This window comes from Apus apus, chromosome Z, assembly GCF_020740795.1.
Source record: "Apus apus isolate bApuApu2 chromosome Z, bApuApu2.pri.cur, whole genome shotgun sequence".
Classification (NCBI taxonomy): domain Eukaryota; kingdom Metazoa; phylum Chordata; class Aves; order Apodiformes; family Apodidae; genus Apus; species Apus apus.
Window position 1 is genome coordinate 22731675 of NC_067312.1, and position 23625 is coordinate 22755299.

A 23625-nucleotide genomic window follows, 5' to 3' on the forward strand; every position below is an offset into this window, starting at 1 on the left:
GGTCAGTCTCACCTCAGTGCTGGAAAGATCACTGAGCAGATCCTCCTGGAAAACTATGCTAAGGCACATGGAAAACAGAGGTGGTTGGTGACAGCCAACATGGCCTCATTAAAGGCAAATCACGCCTGACAAATTTGGTGGCCTTCTACAATGGGGGTTACAGTGTTAGTCGATAAGGGAAGAGCAACTGATATAATCTACCTGGACCAGTACAAAGCATTAGATACTGTATCAGTATCTAACAACCATTTATCTTAAACTGGAGACACATGGACTGGACAGGTGGATAAGGTTGGATGGTCACACTCAAAAGAGTTGTGGTCAACTGCTCCATGTCTGCGTGCAGATCAGTGATGGGTGGAGACCAGTGACAAGTGGAACCCCTCAGGAGTCTGTATTGGCACGAGCATTAACATTGTTGTCAGGGACAGACAGGGGGATCAAGGGCACCCTCAGCAAGTTTACAGATGACACCAATCTAAGCAGTGCAGTTGATACTCCAGAGGGAAGGGATGCTATCCAGATAGACCTTGACAGGCTTGAGAAGTGGGCCCACGTGAACCTCAGGAAATTCAACAAGGCCCTAGGGTGCAAGGTCCTGCACATGCATTGGTGCAACCTCTGGTATCAGCAGGGGATGAAGGGATTGAGAGCAACCCTGAGAAGCTGGACAAGATGGATGAAAAGCTGGACAAGAGCTGGCAATATGCCCTCTCAGCCCAGAAAGCCAACTGTATCCTGGGCTACACCAAAGAAAGCATGGCCATCTGGTCAAGGCAGGTAATCCTGTCCTTCTACTTTGCCCAGACAAGACCCTACCTGCAGTACTGTATCCCTCAGTACAAGACATGGAGCTGTCGGAGCAGGTCCAGAGGAGGGCCACAAAAATTATCAGACAGCTGGAGCACCTCTTCTGTGCGGAACTGATAGAGTTGGGGGTGTTTAGCCAGAAGAAAAGGCTCCGGAGAGACCTTATAGCAGCCTCCCAGTACCTGAAGGGGGCCTAAGGAAAGCTGAGGAGAAATTTTATCAGGGAACATAGTGATAGGACAAGGGGTAAGTTTGAAACTTGAAGAGTGGAAATTCAGACTAAATAATTACAGGAAATTCTTTAGTGTGAGGCTGGTGAGACACTGGAACAGGTTGCCCAGGGAAGCTGTGGATGCTCTTTACTGGAAGTGTTCAAGGCCTGGTTGGACTGGGCTCTGAGCAACCTGATCTAGTGGGAGGTGTCCCTGCCCATGGCAGGGGTGTCAGAACTAGATGATCTTAAAGGTCCCTTCCAAACAAAACCATTCAGCAATTCTAGACAACCCTTCATTTTCTTGATAATGTAACTATTATTGAAGATCCTACTTCAATAAACTCAAGTCTGGTTAGTAAAAGGCTTATTTTGCAAGGTATAGTCACTATACACGTGCAAGACTACAATGCATGGACTACAATAACAGGGGCTATAGAAAAGCTGGTTAGGATAACTCATTTATTCAGAAGGTAACTAAATTGACAATTTAGAAACTGTACAAAATCAAGAAAGCAGAGATCTACTATAAACCTTGATAAATTAGATCAAAGCAAAGATACTGTTGGACAATACAGCATAAAACAGTATGAGCTGTTTAGAAAGCATACAGTTGTAGAGCTGCACAGTCAACATCTGCAGCCCTTTTTACAGAAAGATGTGTCAGATTTCCTAAGTGTTTATCTTAAAACAAATACATTTGTTTGCAAAGGCTCTGGAAAAAAAACCAAGCACATCCTTGACATGCTGCTTCACTGTTAGTTCCAAGTATCTGCACCACAATGTACAGCAGGCCTGAGTTACTTAAAACTTTGCCTCTGCAGAGCAATAAAATACTAAAGGAAACTGAGAAGAGTTAAAGCAATTCAAGGCATTAACACAAAAGAGAAAAGTAATGTATAGAACATTTTAAAAATTAAAAGGACTGCTAAACATCTTTGTCTATTACCTACATTTGCATCACAGTAAAGCAGCTTAAAAAAAACATCCAGCAAAAAAGAGGGTGCTGATTTGTTTTATAAAATTTTTTCCTAAGTGTATCTTAGCTCCCAAGGAAGAGTACTGGTTCATTTTGTTATAAAGTAAGTGTGTATGCCACACTACACGTAAAAGGCTTCCAGGCGTATTCTGTTTGGATCTTCTGGATGTCTCATGGCAATTCCATATCGCAGCAGCAGCTCAATATAAGGTGGCCAGAATGAGTCCTTGATTGCTACGTAGGGTTCATGTGGTGTGCTCATTAACTTGTTTATAAGAATCTGGAAGACCAAAAGGACAAGATTTAGGAAACTAACAGAACAGCTAGATTTTTTTTTCCTCCTTTAACTAAATTTACACAAATTATCATAATGCAACACTTTTGTAGGCAATATAAGAAATAGAAGACTACAGGAGAAACACAAGACCTGATCAAGATAGAAGTAAAATGAAGAACCTCCAATTAACTTCATTTTTTAATGTAAAAATTAAAATCAGAATTCTCCTTTTTTCCAGATTAAGTTTTTCACCATCTGTCAAAAACTTAGTGGATTTTATATTGTGTAACTGTAAATGCCTAAAAACTCTGAACATGAAGGTGATAAACCCTTATATAATTAATCTTTAAATCAGTATCTGTTAATTTAAGATGAAAAGCACTAAGTAAGAGGGAAAGGTAGATTTTTGGAAATCACTTGCCTCAAAACCATGACCTACTGTCAACAAATCATTGTCCTTCACTCTTTCAGATTTTAGCAGAGGAGAATGTCCACCTTAATTTTTTTTCTAAGTTTCATCCACTAATAAGCTAAAAAAAGCCAAACTTGTCTTCTTAGATTGGAAGAATTACCTTTCTTGTATTCTATGTTCTTCTGTAGGTAGTGTTAGATATAAGTAAGTTTGCACTGGTGAAAAGTTAAACATCATAGTCCTAGTTTAACTTCACGACATTTGCAAATAAAATATTTATGCTCATCTTGCAAATGGATTATCCAAATTCTTAATAGCAATTCTTGTTTGGGCAGGACAAGGACCTTACAACAATTCAACTCCTTTGTTCCTTATCCAAATATAGAATTATGGAGCTGAAAACAAATATAAGCTTTGACATTCTTTTTCTGTTCTTGGAGACCATGATCATGCCTTCATCATGTTGCTCACGGTGAATATTGCAGACATTACAGAATAAATAATCTTACCCATCTCATGGTGCTCTCTCTGCTCATCCCAGATTATTTAATCTTCCTATCAGAGCTTCTAAATTTTATAGCTTTCCTAATTTCAGCAGGTACTAAACATTCTGGCTGCATCTTTACTGCTAAAGAAAAACTCAAAATCCTCACTGCCAGACTTTACTATTTTTTCACCCACTGCTAAAAAAAAAACAAAACCGCAAAAACTCCTCTCTTTTTCAGAGCATTCTGAAAATTTATTCCAGTTTATGCCTTTTGTACTTGTCTGCCCCAATTGTGAATATTTACTCAAAATGTGTTATTTCAGATTGTTACTTGGTTTTTTCTGACATCTGATATTCCAAAATAACCTTTAAAGTAAAGTAGCATAATAAAAAACCTGAGGTTTTGCATGAGAAAAGTTTACTGCATGCTTACTTCTTATACTAATTTAATGAAATAGCTACTGATATACCTAAATATAAGTGTATACACATAGCTTGTCAAAGTTGATTTATCAGAAATGTACACCTTCATTATTTAACAAAACACACTGAGGTTCAGCAGACATGGTTAAGAACAGATACACTGATTGCAATTCTGTGAATTAATTACATTTTTGTAACTGCAAATCTTAAATCTGCAATTATAATAAAAGGCAAATTTGCATTTGTTTCTTTAAGAAACTATTATCTGTATCTATGGAAGCACTTGAAATTTAACAGATGCTTGAAGCTAGAATCAAGTTGCTCAACAACAACAAAAAAAATCCCATAAAACAAAGATAAGGGAATTTGATACTTTATGCCAAGACAGTTAAAAATAAGTCTGAATTCTTGTTCTTCCAAGTGGAAATGAGACATTAGTTGGATGTGTTCACATTTTGAGGAGATTAGAAATGTCAGAAAAAAATGAAGAGCAATTTTAAAGCATTGGAAGAGCTTTAAAATTTAAATTCCATAGGGAATGTGGCTATTTTAAATTATCATCTGTTTGCAAGCTCTGCATAATTTGGCATGAGTGGGCATGCTGAGATAGTCAAAGCATGTAAAATGATTTTGATTATATAAGCCTAAAGTCTGGGCTTTAAAGTAAAGTACAACAATGTCATGGTGACCAGATCACAGCATCTTAATACAAGAAAGTTGTTATTCATCAAATTCTCCCTTAGAAAAAAAATTTTACCCCCCAGTGAGGTCTTACGCAGATGCTGACAACTGCCTGAACAGTAAGGATTGAGGAGTGAGAAACTTCACTTCAAATACCACATTTAAGACAAGAAGGAACAATGCTAATTAAAAGCTTTTTAATACTCCTTCAAAATTATGCAAATTCATAAACTGCATAGTGATTAAAAATATACATTAAGCAATGCTGGCATACTTATAAAATCAGTTAGAAAAGTATGAATCAGGTTAATTGATTTACTTCAGTAAGACAATAATCCAGTTAATAAATAAGACTATACATTAGTTGATCCTTCTGTATCTATATATTTCAGAAATACTTTTATTAAAACAGCACAAAAAATAGCATGAAATAGAGCAATTTACATGTTTGGTAAACTTAAAGTTTTTCTCCATTAATATGAGCCACTATAGCTCATAAAACTAGGGATAATTATCCTCTGCCCTAAACTGAAGATTTAGTTATCTAAATTATTGCCACATCTCTTGTAAAAAAAAAATGGGGTTTTAATTTTAGAGGAATGAAAATAGAAATCTGATATAGCATTCTCAAACTTGCTGTTTTCCACTTAACAATCTTAACCGTACGCTTTATACTGTTATTTATCTTATTAATATAAAATGATCACATCTGAGTATTGGAAACCCCCCAAATCTCTACAAAACCAAACAATCTTACCTCTAAAAGTTCCTGCAGTGTTACCAGTTCTACATCTGGCTGTTCAGAAGAAATCTGCAAAGATAACCAACCCCCCCAGCCAAAACTGTATTGTCAGGAAAAATATTTGACAAAAATATATCGACAAAGAAAAATAATCACATAGTCACACAATTATTTGATGGCATAGAACACAACAGATGAACACTTTTACTTAGATTTAGTAAAAAACCAAAAACAAAAACACAAGGTAGTACTTAAATCATTTATATACCAGTTCAATATTATTACACTTCAAATGTAATATTTTACAAAATTAATTATTATAAAAGATTAATCTTACCTGAACATAGTATATCTACCCAGTTTTACATTTAAATAAAAGTACATCATATTTATAAGTGTAGTACAGTGCAAAACATTCTATGAATATGACTGGATAGAAAATGAAAATAATAAAAGTAAAATTATATAAATAAATAAAACAATTAAAAGAAAGCTAGGGAGAATCTCCATCCCTTACTGAATGTGGCAGGGGACATTGCAGGGATGAGGAAGAGGCTGAGATACTTAATGCCTTCTTTGCCTTTAATAGTCAGACCAGCTTCTCCCAGGGTGTTCAGCCTCCTGAGCTGGAAGATAAGGACAGAGAGCAGAACAACCCCCCCATAATCCTGAAGGAAGTAGTTAATGATCTGCTTCTGCACCTGGACACTCAGAGGTCTATGGGGCCAGATGGGACTCACCCAAGAGTACCCAGGGAGCTGGCAGGGGAGCTCACTAAGCCTCTATCCATCATTTATCAACAATCCTGGTCACCAGGGAAGGTCTCGGATGACTGGAGGGTGGCTAATGTGACACCCATCTACAAGAAGGGATGGAAGGAGGATCTGGGGAACTACTGACCTGTCAGCCTGACCTTGGTACTGGGAAAGATCATGGAGAGGCTCATCTGGATTGAGCTCACACAGAAAGTGCAGGGCAGCCAGGGGATCAGGACCAGCCAGCACGGGTTTATGAAGGGCAGGTCTTGCTTGACCAACCTGCTCTTTCTGTGACCATGTGACCCACCTTTTGGATGAGGGGAAGGCTGTGGATGTTTTCTACTTGGACTTTGGTAAGGCCTTTGACACAGTCTCCCTCAGCATTCTCCTGGAGAAGCTGGAGAATCATGGTATAGACAAGTGTACTCTTCACTGGGTAAAAAACTGGCTGGGTTGCTCAGAGAGTTGTGGTAAATGGGGTCAAATCTAGTTGGCAGCCAGTCACCAGTGGTGTCCCTCAGGGCTCAGTTTTGGGGCCAGCCTTGTTCAACATCTTTATCAATGATCTGGATGAGGGGATTGAGTGCACCCTCAGTAAGTTTGCAGAAGACACCAAATTGGGTGGGAGTTGGTGGGAAGGCTCTGCAGAGGGACCTGGACAGGCTGGATCGATGGGCCACGGCGAAGGCCAATTGCATGAGGTTAAAATAAGGCCAAGTGCCAGGTCCTGCATTTTGGTCACAACCCCAGGCAATGCTACAGGCTTGGGGAAGAGTGGCTGGAGAGCTGCCCTGAGGAAAAGGACCTGGGGATGTTGGTTGACAGCCAGCTGAATATAAGCCAGCAGTGTGCCTATAAACTGATATGGATTCCATAGGCAACAATGCCAATAAAACTGCTCATGCTGTTGCATAGTTAACCCCAAACGTTTTATTTTTCAGTTTTATCCCTTTTGCCCTTCCAATTCACATTCAACAAAATACAGGAGGACAATACAGCACTGATGGCTGCTTACGCAGCACTGCTGTTGCATCTGTCAACTTCAGTCCTAAGATTTTAACAGATGTACAGCACCTTATTCAAGCTCCACTTCAGAAGTGGAGAACAGAAGAAGAGTACAAATAATAAAGAAAAAAATTTCAAAGGCAAGCTCTGGCTCAGTTTTTTCAGCCACAGTTCTTCTCACCTTCAGAAAGCCCCAAGGGGTAGAACACTGCCTGCTTCATGGAACTCTTCCAAACTGAGGAGCTAGGGCTCAATAATGCCCATCTTTGTGCCTTTATCTTGCTACTAGTCTGAAGAAAAAGAACCTAAGAAGCTGCAAAAGCTTCCTAGAAGCAATCATGTAGATACTGCCCTGGCCAAAAATACTACTTTGAAATGTGAATACTGACCACCTATCTAAGTTACAAAGTTGAAATTAGATTATGACTTCAATAATTATTAATACTGACACAAAAGGAAAAAATCCTAAAGATATTAGTGTGAAGAAGTTTGTACTGTCCCAGAATTTGCAAACTTGTTTTGGTAGTTTTATAAAATACCTTGCATATATTCTTTTGTAACATTACATATTTTAAAATATCACCAATATAAAAATAGTATTCAATGCTTAGAAAGTCACTTTTAAGAAGGCTGATCAGCATTTATTTATTTAACCTGAAAGACCCCTTTTTCTCCCTTCCATGAGATAGACTGGCATAAAGAGTATTCCTCAACATAGGAATTATTGTATTTCTTAACTTGAAAAAAGTATTTATTTCATAAGAGATTTAAAGGCAAGATAATTCTTACCTCAGTCACTACCTAAGCTAAGGTGTTGGACCATGGCTGCAGAAGATAACCTGGGCTTGTTGTGATTCAAGTCCTCCCTCCCATTCCCAATCCCAGATGCAGCTGCTTGGCAAAAGGAGAGTGGAACCAAAACATCGAGGCTTGGAGCACTCCATACTACTTTGGAGTCATGCCCTAGATGTCAGTCCCACACTTCTGCCCTCACACAGAACCACTGAGGACACAAGAAGCTTCTGAAGCAAATCATTGATGTACAGAGTTAAGAGTTTGGTGCCTCTAAGAGCACTGAACCAAGCTGATATTAAATGAGAATAACATGTTTCCCCAAATCAATGTAGCACCAAATTTCATTGTGGTAGACATCATCTGCCTGGACTTTTCCAAGGCTTTTGACACAGTCCCCCACAGCCTCCTCCTGGAGAAGCTAACTTGTTATGGCCTTGACAAGTGACATGCAGTGGGTGGGGAACTGGCTGACAGACCATACCCAGAGGGTGACAGTAAATAGTTCCTCCTCAAACTGGCAACCAGTCACAAGTGGGGTCCCCCAGGGATCAATATTGGGCCCAATGTTGTTTAACATCTCCATGACTGACCTGAATGTTGGGATCAAGAGCACCCTGATAAAGTTTGCTGACAACACCAAGATGAGTGGAGAGGTTGACACTTCAGAAGGGAGAGCCACCCTCCACAGGATGACCTGGATAGGCTGGAGGAGTGGGCTAGTAGGAACCTTATGAAGTTCAACAGAGAGAATTGGAAGGTCTTGCACCTAGAAACACATAACTCAGGAGTACAGTTCAGACTGGGATCCACCCAGCTGGAGAGCAGCCCTGTGGAAAGGGACCTGGGGGTCTTGGTGGATAACAGGCTCAACATGACTGAGCAGTGTGCTGCAGCAGCAAAGAAAGCCAACAGGTTGCTGGGCTGCATCAACAAGGGCATCACCAGTAGAGATACAGAAGTCATCATCCTGCCCTACTTGGTGCTTGTCACACCACGCCTGAAATACTGTGTTCAGTTTTGGTTCCTGCTCTACAAAAAGGATGGGACAGGCTCAAGAAGGTCCAGAGAAGGGCCAGGAGGATGATCAGAGGACTGGAGGACGTGCCCTACGAGGAGAAGCTGAGAAAACTGGGTTTGTTCAGCGTTGAGAAGAGAAGGTTTTGGGGAGACTTCATTACCATGTTCCAGTACTTAAAGGGTAGCTACCAAGAAGATGGAGACTCCCTATTTACAAGGAGTCACAAGGAAAAGACAAGGAGTAATGGACACAAGTTGCTCCTAGGGAGATTCTGATTGGACACAAGAGGTAACTGTTCCACCATGAGGACAGTCAAACCTTGGAATAGTCTCTCAAGGGAAAGGGTAGATTCCCCCACGTTGCACAGTTTTAAGTTTCAGCCTGACAGGGTGCTGAGCCACCTCATATAAACTATAGTAGTACGTGGAAAGGTTGGACCAGATGATCCTTGAAGTCCCTTCCAACCTGGCATTCTATGATTCATTGCTAATTCCCTCAATTTGTACTTCTGACACAATAAAGAAAACTGAATAGGTGAAAATGGCACTCTCTCCTGCCATCACAGTTAATCACTTAGATACAGATCATGGGGGACCTGCAGTTAAGCCAATGAGATCCACCTGAGTAAAAAGATACAGAAGAAGCTATGACTTCATGAGGGGTAGAAAAGAAAGACTTGTCAGAAAATGAACTGTGTTTAAGAGTTCAGGAAATGCACAGATAAAATTCAAACTGAGACAAAAAAAGACCTACTTGGAAATTTATCAAAATAAATTTTACATTTAAGTAAAATAAAGTAAAAAGGCAGAAGGTGAGCTTCTGTGATCAGAGAAGGGATTGATTAATCCCAAACATCTTGTGTGATTTTTTATTTTATTAAGAAAAATTGCATGAAGGAGAGATGAAGGCAGGGTAACTAATAAGAATTTCTGACAGTCAATACAACTGAGGCTGAAAAAAGTGAGACAGTTGATTTTGCTGCAGGGCAGGGTTTTTACATAAAATCTTCCTCAGAAATCCAAAATACACACATGAATTTACTCTTTCTTACATTTAAAACACAGATGGTATGACCAGGAGCAACTTGTTCAGCTTTGACATTGGCACTACCTTGATCATGGTGTTAGAATGTATTTTTAAGGAAATAATTTATATATATATATATATACACACACAAGTAATGGATTATAGCTTAAAATGCATCTGAGAAAGTCATTAGTGTTTGAAGAGCCATGTCCTAGAACAATTGTAAGATAAGTATGAAACAGCAACAAGGGAGATAATGTATCAGGTTGAAATCAAGAAATATGAAACAAAGATGACTATTAATTAAATCCCTGAAGCTTTAGTTTCTTGGTGTTGGAACAAAATGTATTGTATTTAGTAACAGCAGTAAACTGGAAGCCACTGAGATGCAGAAGAGCTCAGACAGAATAGGACATTTTAAGATGGTTGAATAAAACTTTGAAAATGGACATCACATCTTGAAGGCTCCATTTGATATTTTTATGGGTAAAGTATGTACTTCTATGCAAAACGAACTTTTTTTTAAATTAAAAGCTCAGAGTTCAGTGAAAAATAACAGGAATAATAAGACAAGAGTGTAACCACTTGCTTCTGTGGCAACTGTGAGCTAGTAGTTTTGTTTATAATACTGTTTTTTACCAGGTTCCAAAAAAGATTAATCCAAGCAGAAGCAAATATAGAAAATGGGTATTACTAGGATAAGCTAAGGAACTGGAAAAAAATATTTTACAAGAGAAGAACAAGAAAACTTTGCTAGTTCAATTAGCAAAACAAAGAAGGAGAAGGTGTAAGTTTGCTAACTTTAAACATACCAGGAGAAATAAACACAAGAAAGAGCCTGTTCTAAGGACAATGCTGGTGTAAGAATATATGGATTTGTGTTAGACATTAATAAATCTAGAAACTGTCTACTAACTTCCAGACTAACTGGAGTACTGAGACACTACAGCAAACCTAAGAGAAACAGTAGTAACAAAAATAATTAGTTTTAAAATGGAGCTCAGTGAGAATATTACAGAAATTATCTTATGTGGTTGTCTGAAATAACAGTGAACTGGATTAAAAAAATCCTTTCTAGTTCTGTGTTCTTATGCATGTCTTAAATAAAAATAAATCCCTGCCTTTTTTGTAACTATTCTTTCAAATCATAATGGCAAGAAGTGTATTTTTACTGCAGACTTTGAATTTATTATGCAAAATACTCCCTGACTGCCTGTTTTCCCTTAAGTTTTAGGATAATCTTTGGCTCAAGTTTGCCTGAACAGAAACTGATGGTTAACATTCCAAACTACACTGTAATTATAAACACTTGTCATTATTGTTCCAGACCCATTGTTAGACAATTAAAATTTGCTTTGCCAAGGAAAATAAGAATCCACTTGCCGAGTCCAGTAAAAGAGAAAATGGAAAAACTCAGAGTGGACCCCTCACCATTTCCAAATTTGACACAGCTTGCAGTTCAGTAAGAAATACAATACAGTGCTATGCATCTCACTGAGTAAAGGATATATGCATTACAAAAGAAAATATCCAGCTGGGAACAGCCTTAGATAATATAAACCAACCCAAAAAACATCAATTAAAACCTAAAGGATGAGCTGTAAGAACTTACTTATTTCAAACTATAGCTGCATATTCTTTGCTAGCCAATTTAAGAAGACATTGCATCTAACTAAATAGAAATTGAACATGCCAAATTAAATAGTGAAGAAAATCTTACCTTACTGTTTTTAGCATTTCTGCCTTTCTCTGGAAGGGGGAAGTGTTGTGATAGGAAGTCACCCAGAGCATTCAAAATGTCTTCCTTATACATCTTCAATTTCAGTGCTTGAGTTTGCACTTCATATAATAGCCTACCATTGAAACTAATAAAAATATAGCAATATTACAGTCAATAAAGTTCTTAAGTAAAAATTGTCCTTGTTTACTACTGTTACAAGTTCAGCATCTTGAGTCACAGTATATAAGCAGATAGAAGCAATGTTTTCCATGTTTCAAAGATGGATTGCAGAGTTATTATTCAATCTATTTAACAAAACAAGGAGTATGTTCTAAGAGTTTGTTTGGTCACTTGCTCTTGCTGATATTTAAATTATCCAATACAAAACCTCAACACTGTAGAAATACCTTGTTTTGGAAAGTTCTTTAGCTTGAGTTTTTGTCTCTTCTTCAATTCCATTAAGAGTATTTAGCATCTTCTGCTGTTCATCATACCACTGCTGCTCTCTTTAAAACATGCACATAAGAAATAGCACAACAGATAAGTAGATTTCTTGGACAGTAAAAAAAACCCTATGTGTGCTAAAAAAGCTTACAGCATTCATAAGTCCAAATTACTGTATTACCGTTTCAGATCTTCTTCCAGACGTTTATTCTTTAACTGAGCTGTGGACAGCATCATTTCAAGATTATTCTTTACTTTCTGCAACTATAAGGAAATAAAAATAAACACACAGTTTGCAGGTACCCCAGTCTGTAGTATTAGTTCTATGTAAGGTTAAATCTGTTAATCTGGTAGAAGGTCAAAATTATCTGTATTTTCTTAAGAAATGTGGCTAGAGTGATCCACTTTTTAGATCCAATTGGAGCCATTTAAAATGTTACTGTCACCAGTTGCTAATTGGTGTGTGGACACTGTAGTTATTTTTACCTGAAATAGTTTATGGAACACACACACGAACAGTTCACCTGATGAATAACCAAACAGAAAACATCTATAGCACCAGCACTGCGTTGTCTAAATCGGTGAAGCTGTTTGGAGGACTGCATCGGTGCCAATTGCACCAACATAAAATGTATACCACTCAGAAAACAAAGACGCTGCAAAAACAGACCAATTGCATTCACAAATTAAATGGTCCTTAGTGATATGGATAGATCTGGGAGACGGAGAAATAAAACTACTGCAGTCAGAATTCATATGTGCTGCTGAAGATAGGGAACAGTGGACTCAAAGTGGACTGGGTCTTTCATTACTGTATTAGGTTCTACAAAATAGTATTTCAAATATTTACAGTGTTTTTAATATAAACTATGATTAGGATTTGTTTTGTGTCCTACGAGAAATTTTATATTTAGCTCAAAGAAATAAAAATGGTGAAAATATTCTACAGAAGCAACTGTGCTCTATATATGCAATATTGGAAAAAAAAATCTGAGTCCTCAACAAAACAGGCCAAAAATAGACTATCAGATCAAACACGCCATAGCAATACAGTAAAATATGAATGGGTAACCAACTTAACAGTTACTACTGACAACAGCAGTTGACCTTTCTGTTGTGAGTGATAGTAAAGGCAGGAAAGCTGCTGGGAAGAAGAAACCCAAAAACTTGCAGATTTTTTGAAACCATGTGCACAGGAATATTCTCAGGTCATCTTGCATACATGTAGTGTAATGCTACCATTCTTACAAGGCTGAAAGAACTCCACAAAATGTTTGCAAATTATTGTCACAGACCTCTAGATCTGGGAATACTGAATTTCCCACATTACACATAACGTTAGATTATTTTAGATCAAGTATGAAATTCAATACATAAAACCTTCTGCTTAAAAGACAATTCATTACAACTAGGAAATTTTAGTAGTTATAATATAGGGGAAAAATACTAGAACAAGAATGCTTGAAGAAACATACATACCATCTTAGCAGGAGCCCGCCACAGAAGTAGCAACAGAAAAATGCAGAAATTGTATATCCTTTTTTTTTTAAATAATATTTTATTATCTCTTAAATAAGAAGACTTACCTCTTCCATTCCTAATGCTAGCAGTACCTCTGGATTGGCAGAAGTTACTGAAAGATAAGATGAATAGGGTTTTTTTTCACTGGATGATATGCACTTCCTTATACCATAAAGCAGCCCGGCTAGACAGAAAATTGTGTAGCCTCTAAAAAAACCAACTGACTTTCAGCAGCAGTTTAACCACATTTTAATGTCCTGCTGGGCTAACTCCACTGTCACTTTTCAGCAAGTTAAATTAAACAAAAAAAAGGCATGGTGTTAACGCTTGTGCGTTATTTTTTATACATGATTTAGCTCAGGTTCATGATACCGAAATATGATGTACAGCCATACTTCAAGATAAGCAAGCCTGATTTTTTCAGTGGGAGGCACTCCATCAACATTACCAATATGAGCAATCAAATTCTTCCAATTCCTTGTTAAACAGCCACCCAAATGCTTGATCAGGATTTAAAAACCTATCAGACTTAAGGAACTCCAAAAGCATGTCACCATCCTTACCATTTTAAAGAACAGCTACAATGTAGGGAGATAAAAGGCCCAGCAAAGCAAATATCCTAACTGTAGCCCTGAGCAACAGCAATACTCAAATAAAAGTACAGTACTATTCAAGGCCAGGGGAATGTTTCCCCAGCATGCTCCTGCAAAACACAGTAATTCACAGCTTATGGATTTTCTGAATATAAAGGTGAACTGTTGTCTCAGAAAAGCATTATATCTCCTAAACACAATAAAGTTGATTTAATAAGTTTATAAAAGTACTTTTTTGGGTAATTTTATAGTTTTTATCTCCACACGTTCTGAGAAGCCTTAGGATTAGTAGTTTTAAAAGCAGTTTTTGTTCTGAGATGAAAATCAGTGAAACTATGGCGTTCAAAATGCATTAAATTGTATTTCACAGTAAATCCCCTTTTACTTGGAGTATTACTGTCTTGAAATTGACACAAAAGTTGAGTAAAGCACTCCCAAATTAAGCTTATGTTTAAGAGCCAGTGCTACTATTAGAACAAGATTTCTTTAATTACATAAATGTCCGACAAACATGACAAAATTAATTAGTGTGCTTTTATTCACATTCACTGGCACATCTAGAGAAATCCTTACAACTCTTTCCCCCCACATCTCCCCCTATGACTATCTTCAGCCCTCACTACCTGGAATTATCCATTTCTACACTTGGTTTCTAACACTTTAATTTTTAGATACCTTATACCAAGCATGTCCTTCCCATTCAATATTTATCTTGTGTAGCTATTGGAATAGAAGCCACATCTTCCTAGGAAAGAAATCACTAACCTTAATTTAGTGAAGGAACAGTATAGGTTTAACATACTGGGACAACACATTTATGGCAGCTGCTCCCGTAAAGAACACAGGTTGCTCTATCTACCATCAGTTAAAGCTTTTTCAGTTATGAATCACTATGCTTGCAAAAATTAAATGTCAAATAGAATTGCCTAACAACACACAGTACAATTACTAAGCAAAATACTACCAGATGCTAGGAATGTAAAAGCAACTACTATGCATGTGTTTATACAGAAAGTCCCATTAAAATAGGAGGAATTTGGCTGAATACTGATATTTTGCAAAGAAAAACAGAAATTATTCAGAGACCACAACTGTTTTATATGGTTTAAAATATCGTTGCTTCCTCTTCCTTATTTTGCAAAGGTAAAAGTTAAATTCTATGTTTATGAGCCAAATGCTTGTTAAAAAGTTTTAATTCAGCTGATTTAGCAGCTCTAGAGCTACAATAATAGTACTAGAAATTGAGAAAGAACAAGAGACTAAAGTAGAAGCTTTAGAAAAATAAAATTTGCATTGCGGATTCAAGTATGTTTGCCAATATTGTGCCCAAAGAAATGTAGAACTGCCAAGTTATAACCTCTGAAAATAAGGTTTACAACTGGAATGCTGACAGGCTTTCATTTACAAGAAATGAACTGGCCATTACTAAAAGCTGAAGCTAAAGTAACAAGACAACCTAACATCCATGCTCTATTAGTAAATTGTAAAGTTAGTATTTGTGCTATTCCTATTTAGATAAATTCAGACAATATTTCCAATTAAGCAATCTCTCCTTCAAAACAAACAGCAGATACAAAGACAGCAAGACAGACAGAGAAGCACTATAACTCTATTCCAATTCTTAGCAGCAACTTTTTTCTTCCCTCAGAAAGGCAGCCAAAAAGACAAAGTTCTGGCTGCAAAATATGATTTTCATTATAATATACATAGATCATTTATCTAGTACAAAATTAAAATTTCTAATAATAAATCTTATCACGTGGGAAGAACGGTTGAGCAAAGCAAGTCAGCCAGCCAGCCAATAAAAACAGGTCAAGCCACAATAATATTTTTACCCAAATAGCTTCAAGTAATTACATATTTTAGTAAGGAAACCTAACATCTCCAGGTATTTTACCCAGATAAAAACTTCAAGCGCTTTCAATTAATTTGCTTTAAGCCAGCAGTTTATTCATGAGTGGCAGCCAAGAAACAGTATTTCCCAAATTAATTCCATGTCATGCTTTTGGTCTACATTCTGCAAAGAAAGCACTTGAGGCTGGCCATTCCTAGAGAAAGGTTTAAAAGCATATGAACTACAAATCTATTCTAATAGAGTAACTATTTCTATTTATGAGAAAGAAAACTTCTATTTCCGAGCTCCTATTATTTGATCACGATATGCAGCAAGTACATGAACTTTGAAAAAGCAGAAGGGACTCTAATGTTAATTTGAAAATGCATTTCAATTTGGCCAAATGACAAAACATTGGAAATAACTATTTGCTGTCTAAAACACATTCCTACTTTTTAGTAAAAACTAACAATAACAAACCTTTTCTGGCATAAAAACATTAAATTTAGTCCAAGTGTCCATTTAAAGATTAACTAGTAAGTTTTACAAGATTGAAAGGTGCTAAAAGTTCCTAGACAGGAGACATACTAGTGAGTGCTACCAGAATACTAAGGATAGTATAGCATGCACTGTTTTAGGAGTCTCTAAACGGGACCTCTGAATTTAGTCACCCTTACATTCTGAATGGTTTTATTTTCAATGTCCAGCCACATCAGCCTTGCAATAGAGTGAAGTCATTCAGCATTAAGGCTTACTAAAAAAAAAAATTAATTTTGAAGAACCAAGGAGTTTATACCTTTTGACTGATGAATGCCTGACAAACATTAGAGCTACCCCTTGTCTCACTGGTCTCTGCTTCTCAGGGACAATAAGTGATCTGGATTCCTGTGTTGTTTAAATAAAACTAGTGTCTTTTACCATTTTTTCTTAACCAAAAATCTCTCACTTCTGTTAAATCCAAGCTCGACATTGTATTATAGTGTAATGGACTTACTGCTGATGGTTTACTTTGAAGTTTTGGCTAATACATCATAATACAGTTTTTTGTGATGTATTAATAAAAAACAAAGGCAGTATCGTTAGAAACATGTCAGGGTAAATTATTGTTAGTTTATTAGCAATACTTGCAAAGATAAAAAATATCAGCTCCTGAAAAGACAAAATTCTTTGCCCAAGTAGTTCTGTCCTAAAAAGGAAATACAAATGAAAGATGTAGAAGAAAATTACAGAAAGGAGAAAACTGAGGGAGGGTAACAGCATAATAAACTTTGTTATTTTGTTGTCAGGAGATCTGCTAACAGTTATTTTTTCATTTAACTGACTGATGAATGGTAATATGAGTCATGCATTTATTTGTCCAGAAACATAAGATTAAGTTATAGTAAATTACATTTAAGTTATAGTAAGTTAGAATTCAAAGTTCACCTAAAACTGAAGTGCAAAAAGAATATAGAAAGAAAACATTCATGCTACTGTGGAAAGTATTTTAATTCATTTTAAGTAATTATTTTATTAAAATACAATTAGCAGATATTAAATCTGTATCTACCGTTCAAAACGCTTAGACAAAAGAGACTTTACAGAAGTTTGAGTGTACCTTACATGGAAGCAGCTACTTACTTTCAGGACTTTGCTGCCATTCACTGCATTCTGCTGATAAAGCTTTTGCTTGCATCGTTAACAAGGAGTGCTGCATAACAAGAAAAGAAGCATCCCAAAGTGTGTTGAATTACATTAGACGAAAATGACATAGAACAAGATAGAAATTCAATGATTAAGCTTATACAGCAGAAAACAAAAGAGCATCTATTACAATAGACCACTTACTCCTTCGAAAGATTTAAAAAGCCACTTGCAGGGATCAAGACACATTTTTATTGTTCTTTCAAAAGGGGGAAATAAGAAGTAGTCATAGTTGGAATTTCCCCCCTAATTTCCTCTGTAACATTAGACAATAACCATGACTGAAGACAAGCCACTACAAGCAATGACAATACTTCACAACCCCACCCTTCCTTAGATGCATGGTTGGTACACATTTACTATTAAATGTACTGTAAATGTAAATTTACTATTAACTGTACTTGAGGTGTCTGATGACTAAACAGAAGACTGGCATCCAAAATCACAGGATTCAAAGCTTCTATCACAACCACAACTGTGGACTCAAAAAAAAATTATTTAAAGCCAGCACTCTAGATCACTGTGATCACTGAAAATATAGGAGCAATAAGAAGAAAAAAAAAAAAAAAGGTCAGGAATTTTTTTAAATAAATCCAAAACTAAACAACCACATGTTTTTTAAAAAATATGTTTTTTAAAATATCTTACCATGTTCTGGAAAAATAGTATATTAACTATTACTATTCCACTTCCTGAAACTTAGGACTACACCTATAATCTTTCTTCAAATACACTGCAAATCACATACAGATTTCACGATACAAGGAAATTGGAAAAAATTAACCATACATTTAAATACAAAAGGTACTGCTGACATGGTCAAACATTGTGTAAGTAGCACTGTAGATTGCATTTGGCTTTACATCAAATAAAAAGAGGAAAATAGGCTACAAATTATCAGCCAAGTTCTTATAATAAAATATAAAGAGCTGACAATTTAGGCTTAGCTTTTCAATACTCAAAATAACTTTCTATGGTCCATCTTTAATAGACAACCTTTTAAAATTTAAAAAAACCCCAAAACCTAAAGAAATAATCACCATTTCTTACTTTCTAGATAAGGTGGTGTCATCTGTTTCACAGCAGAGCACTACTCATAACAGTGCACTACTCTTGACAATACCATTAGGTCATTCTTTGTTGCTTTTAACTTGATAAAAAAGGATGTAAGAAGCATTCTGGATAACCAAGTAACTGGACAAAAAAAAACAACAACCATGGGACTATACGATTAGACAACCTTAAATCAAGGACTGCCTTTTCAGTTGACAAATACCACAAGTATGCACAGTGGTGTCCCTCTCTCATGCCCTATACAGTAATGCATGACATCTGTGAGACGCTAATCTTGTGGCATCAAGAGGTCTCAACCTTGTTGAAACGGAAGCTTGCGGCATTAGAAATGGAAATTAACCTTGGCGCCAAACAACGGCTTTTACATGGAAATTAGCCAGAAGGTGCTGAAATCGCAAGGCAAGGACACAGCTCTGTACACAGCTCTCTCCCTTCTAAGCTGAATGCCTGCAGCCCGAGGTTTGAGGAAGACTTGTGGAGAGGAAGTCACCGTGTGAGACCGACCTCCCCCGCCCTCCGACGAAGACCACCTCGGAGACACTTCACACATGTACAGGGAGGAGGGGCTGAGGTCAAGAACTGTAACTAAAAATCTGTGACACTATCAAATACAGTGCTTGCCTTCCCAATGACGTCGCTGGACCATGGTGATAACCATCCTATCACTTGCTATTCTCCGTATTTCTGCTTTCTCCTCACTTTCTTGTCTTTTTCTTTGTCCTATCCACTCTAGAGATTTTGAATTTTTGTTGTGCAATTCCAGTAAAGTTTGGTTTGTAATTTTTCCAGGTAGAGAGGTCAGACTAACAGAGCTGGAGTTTTGTGTCAATACAACTGCCTATGTAATGGCTGCAGTAAGATCCCATGAAAGTTGCAGACAAAGGATACAGCATGATCTTTCCCTGTCCTCTATTTGCCATCATGAAGTTAACTCTTAAGTTAATTTCCGCTAATTTCCAACTCAAGTACATGGGTTTCCTAATGATAACCACAAATCACAGAATCACAGAATTATTGAGGCTGAAAAAGACCTTGGAGATAATCAAGTCCAACTTGTGACCTAGCACCACTGCATTGGCTAGACCATGACACTAAGTGCCACATCTAGTCTTTACTTAACAACCTTCAGGGATGGTGACTCCACCACTTCCCCTGGGCAGTCCATTCCAATGTCTGATCACCCTCTCCTTGAGGCAGTGCTTCCTAATATCCAGCCTAAACCTCCCCTGGAGCAGCTCCAGGCCATGCTCCCTTGTCCTGTCACTAGTTGCCAGGGAGAAGAGCCTGACCTCCACCTGACAACAACCTCCCTTCAGGTAGTTGAAGAGTGATAAGGTCCCCCATGAGTCTCTTCCAGGCTAAACAACCCCAGCTCCCTCAGCCTATCCCTATAAGACTTTCCCTCTACTCCTTTCTCCAGCCTTGTTGCTCTCCTCTGGACCTGCTCCAGCACCTCAATATCCTTCTTGAAGTGAGGGGCCCAGAACTGCACACAGTACTGGAGGTGAGGCCTCACCAGTGCTGTGTACAGGGGAAGAATTACATTCCTACCCCTGCTGGCCACACTATTCCTGATACAAGCCAGGATGCCATTGGCCTTCCAGGCCACCTGGGCACACTGCTGGCTCACGTTCAACCAGTTGTCAACCAGTACTCCCAGGTTCCTCTCTGCTGGGCTGCTCTCCAGCCACTCTTCCCCCAGTCTGTAGTGCTGTCTGGGGTTATTGTGGCCAAAGTGCAGGACCCTGCACTTGGTTTTGTTAAATTTCATGTCATTGGCCTCAGCCCATTGACCCAGCCTGTCCAGGTCCCTCTGCAGCATCTTCCTGCCCTCCAGCAGACCATACATAGTTTCACAAATTACATATACACTGACTAGGAAATAATCCAAATGGTAATAAAGTTACACAGCCCTCCCTTTCGCTGCTTGTTCTGCACTAACAGTTGTGTGGCAGGACTGCACGTAACCTGTCTGCTATATGTGAATGCAACTTTGCAGTATTTGCTAGACACATACTCCAGAATACAGCTTCAAAGTTCACAAAACTGCCAGCTTTAGAGAGTAAGAAAATGTAGTTTCCTTCTTTTGGAAACACACCATGTCTTTACAGAAAACCTTCTCTTTAGAGTGTAAAAAAAATATTCCCTTACCTTAGCCTCTGACTTTAACAGCGTTTCTGTTCCTAGAAGTTGTAACTTGCTCTGACACTTGGCAGAAAAACAAACAAAACAAAACATATACTTATTCATCCCTGTTTTAAGAATAAAACACAACACTTACAAATTCCAACAGAAGTCATTTAATACAGAAACAAGAAGTTTTTACTTGGTTCCTACCACATCCCTCAGAGCCTGACCCAGAACAACAAATTCATAAATATTTTTAAATCATACCACAGTAAATAAAAAGTAAAAATTCAATTAATTGAAAAGTAAAAAAGTAGTACCTAACAAAAGATGGATGCTTCGAGGAAAAAGGCAAGTTGTGAGGGAAAAGTTGATGCTGAGAAAGACACTGAACAGATGAACATGAGAAACTGGTAAGAGAGCCACGGGTGAAGCTGTGGAGAAGTTAACACATTTGCTGCTACTATGCTGGCTTTCTAAAAGGGCAATGTACTGTACACTTAAGAAATGATCCAATTTTTAGAAGTGGATTGCACTAGCTGCCATGACTGCAGTGGGATGCATATCAAGTCTAAAGCTCAGGCCACCACAGATAGGCCAGACTGCAGCAGGAGACACCTACTAAACTCTGTTTTGGAACTGTCAGCAATTTAACCTGCCTTATGACAGGGAAGTAAACTGACTTCTGCTAAGCAGTACTTTGGAAACCTTGCTGTTAATGTTTTAGAATCAAAACACAATATAGGATTTTTCCAATAAAAACTGCTAATGCTGACACAAAATAATTGTAAAATTACATCTTAAACCATATAACCTATGGGCTAATTAAATTACTATTAGCTGTTTAAAATTTTTGCTGAAACATGCATGCAACCAGGATGCAACAATCACAAAGTAATAGAAATCCTACTGTTTTTATAAACTTCTGAAAATAATGCACATTAGCACTTCCTGTATGGATTTGGGGATGCTGGAAATGAGTAACAAGATATCAAATATTTTCAAAGACATTCAAAGTTATTAACAGTCTGGCTTCCCTTCTAATCTGAAAATTTAAAAGTTCACATCCTCTTGAAGTGGCTTCAAACAGAACTTCTCTTGATAACTTACTACAGTACTTCAGAAACCTAGACAGAGGATTCCCTGTCACTTTTAAGTCTACATGTAATAACAAATGAAATTATTAGTCTTCTAAAATGTAAGTTTGTAAAATTATTGCAGTTGCCTATACTTTAACTCCTATCAATTTCTGATACTTTTAATCCCTTGAATCTACAACTCCGAACTCGAGCAAATAGCATATAAATACCACATAAAATCGAGTGAAGCAATTGAGACCCTCAAAATATAATGACTTCTCATCAGACTTAGCAGAATCTTACAGGATGCATAGCATACCTTCAAAACTGTTAAAAGGTTACCTTTCCTGGGGTTCCTGTATATAAAAGTAACTGTTTATATTTATTATTAACATATTGAACCATGTACTGAGAAAGGTAAGCTTTATTCTTGAGAAGATAACTGTCAGTTTGCATGAGTGTACGCTAAAATCATCATCCTTCTAAGCCTCTTTCTCCTCCCTTTGTCGCTTTTTCTCCTTCAATATCCAATGGACTTGTGAACAGCAGTTAAATCCTATCTTGTATAGGACTAAACAAAAAAGGATCTCAAGTGTCAGTAAGCTGGTACCAGTGGAACACAAGTAAATTCTTTCTTTTTCTCTAGTTTTACCATATACTCCCATTCTACGTCACTAAACCGTAACAGCAGCGCACTGTAAAAAAGTCTGACACCACAAGGTATTCTTCACCCCTGCCAGCACTTCTGCCTTCAGCATTTCTGCACATCTTTTCTTTTCCAACCCCATCCTTTTTTTTTGCTGCGGTTTCTTTTCAGAGAGTGTGGTGAGCATGCAGTGAAGGGTGGAGAGACGAGCAAAAAACTACTAAGGAAAATTTATGAGAAATCTAGTTTATCACTTGCGATTTGCATACCTCTTCCATCTGCTTCCAAATACTCTCACACTCATTCAAGAGTTCCTGCTTGGCATCTTTGGAGATTTCTGGCAAGTATTCAGCCTATTAGGAAGCAAGTACAACAATTACCATGTAGGTCTACAGCAATCATTAACAGGCTACCGAATCACAGCTGCTACTTCTGATCACGTTCAGATGTTTCTCCTTGTAGCTTGCAGTTTCCCTTTTTTCTGTATTAGGTTTTTATTTGTGAACGATACCTGAAAACTGCATGCACTTTTCTTGGATGTGACCAATGCATTCCAGTTTCAACATGTTATTCTTTCTTAACTCATTTCAGAACTGCATAATTAGGTAACAAACACGCACAGGAACAAGCGTGCACCGCAGGCTCTGTGCCAGCCAACCAGACACGCAAGCTTTAGGGGAAACGCTTCGTACCAAACAGGAAAGGACCATGTACGGAAGGAAATTCAGAGGCGAGAGAGGAAAGTAACAGCAGCACTAGGAAGACTGACAGAAATAAAGCAAATCAAAATTAAAAAAAAGCAGCAAAACCGAAAGCCGGGCATTCACCTTAGGAGGGAGAATAACGAAAGCAGAAGTAACATCACAGAAGAGCTTACACAGGCAGCTCCCCTCCTCGCTGGCATAAACCCCTAGAACCCCCGAGCTGCAGCAGCGACAGGGAAGCGGGGAGAAGGAGCTGACTTCTCACAGCCTAGAGCTGAACGCGGCCTTTTCCCGGCGGGAACAGGCAGGCACGACCGCTCCCTCCCCAGCAGGCCCAGCAGGCCCGGCCCGCCCCTTCCCAGCGGGCCCAAAGCCCACCCCGGGAGGGCACGGCTGCTCCGCTCGGAGGCCGCCCGGGGCCGGGGCGGGCAGCGGGGCGGGCACCGGCCCTTGGCGGCGCTCACCATAGCGGCTCGGCGGCTCGGCTCCTCGGCGTCCCGTCCCGTCCCGCCGCCCCTGCGCAGGCTCCGCGCTTCCCGCCCTCAGGTTTGAAGCACCGGGCGGGGCGGGAAGGGT

At 38.2% G+C, this 23625-nt stretch overlaps 1 protein-coding gene across 3 annotated transcripts; it reads right to left on the reverse strand.

Moving 5' to 3' along the window:
- Window positions 1-1469: 1469 nt before the first annotated feature.
- Window positions 1470-23529, reverse strand: CENPK (centromere protein K). 3 transcript variants are annotated; one of them, XM_051643445.1, is made up of 11 exons: window positions 23223-23349; window positions 22615-22698; window positions 20645-20701; window positions 17357-17426; window positions 13375-13421; window positions 11970-12052; window positions 11752-11850; window positions 11345-11489; window positions 5540-5648; window positions 5038-5091; window positions 2238-2280 (listed from the first exon to the last, which is right to left on the reverse strand). In XM_051643445.1, exons 1-10 carry the CDS (start codon window positions 23247-23249, stop codon window positions 5081-5083), a joined length of 732 nt encoding a protein of 243 aa, XP_051499405.1. In that variant the 5' UTR covers window positions 23250-23349; the 3' UTR covers window positions 2238-2280; window positions 5038-5080. The 3 variants fall into 3 exon arrangements, with proteins under 3 accessions (XP_051499404.1, XP_051499402.1, XP_051499405.1); XM_051643444.1 differs by lacking the exons at window positions 5540-5648; window positions 23223-23349 and adding an exon at window positions 23514-23529 and having other exon boundaries at window positions 1470-2280; XM_051643442.1 differs by lacking the exon at window positions 5540-5648 and having other exon boundaries at window positions 1470-2280.
- Window positions 23530-23625: the final 96 nt, after the last annotated feature.

Bases quoted from the DNA above. Each gene is read 5' to 3' on its own strand.
- CENPK (XM_051643442.1), bottom strand. From the start codon at position 23,249: ATGCCAGCGAGGAGGGGAGCTGCCTGT. The intron at 22,699-23,222 runs GTAAGCTCTTCT...GCTTCCTAATAG, and splicing joins CGAGGAGGGGAGCTGCCTGT to GCTGAATACTTGCCAGAAAT. The intron at 11,490-11,751 runs GTATTTCTACAG...TATTTTTATTAG, and splicing joins AAAGAACTTTCCAAAACAAG to TTTCAATGGTAGGCTATTAT.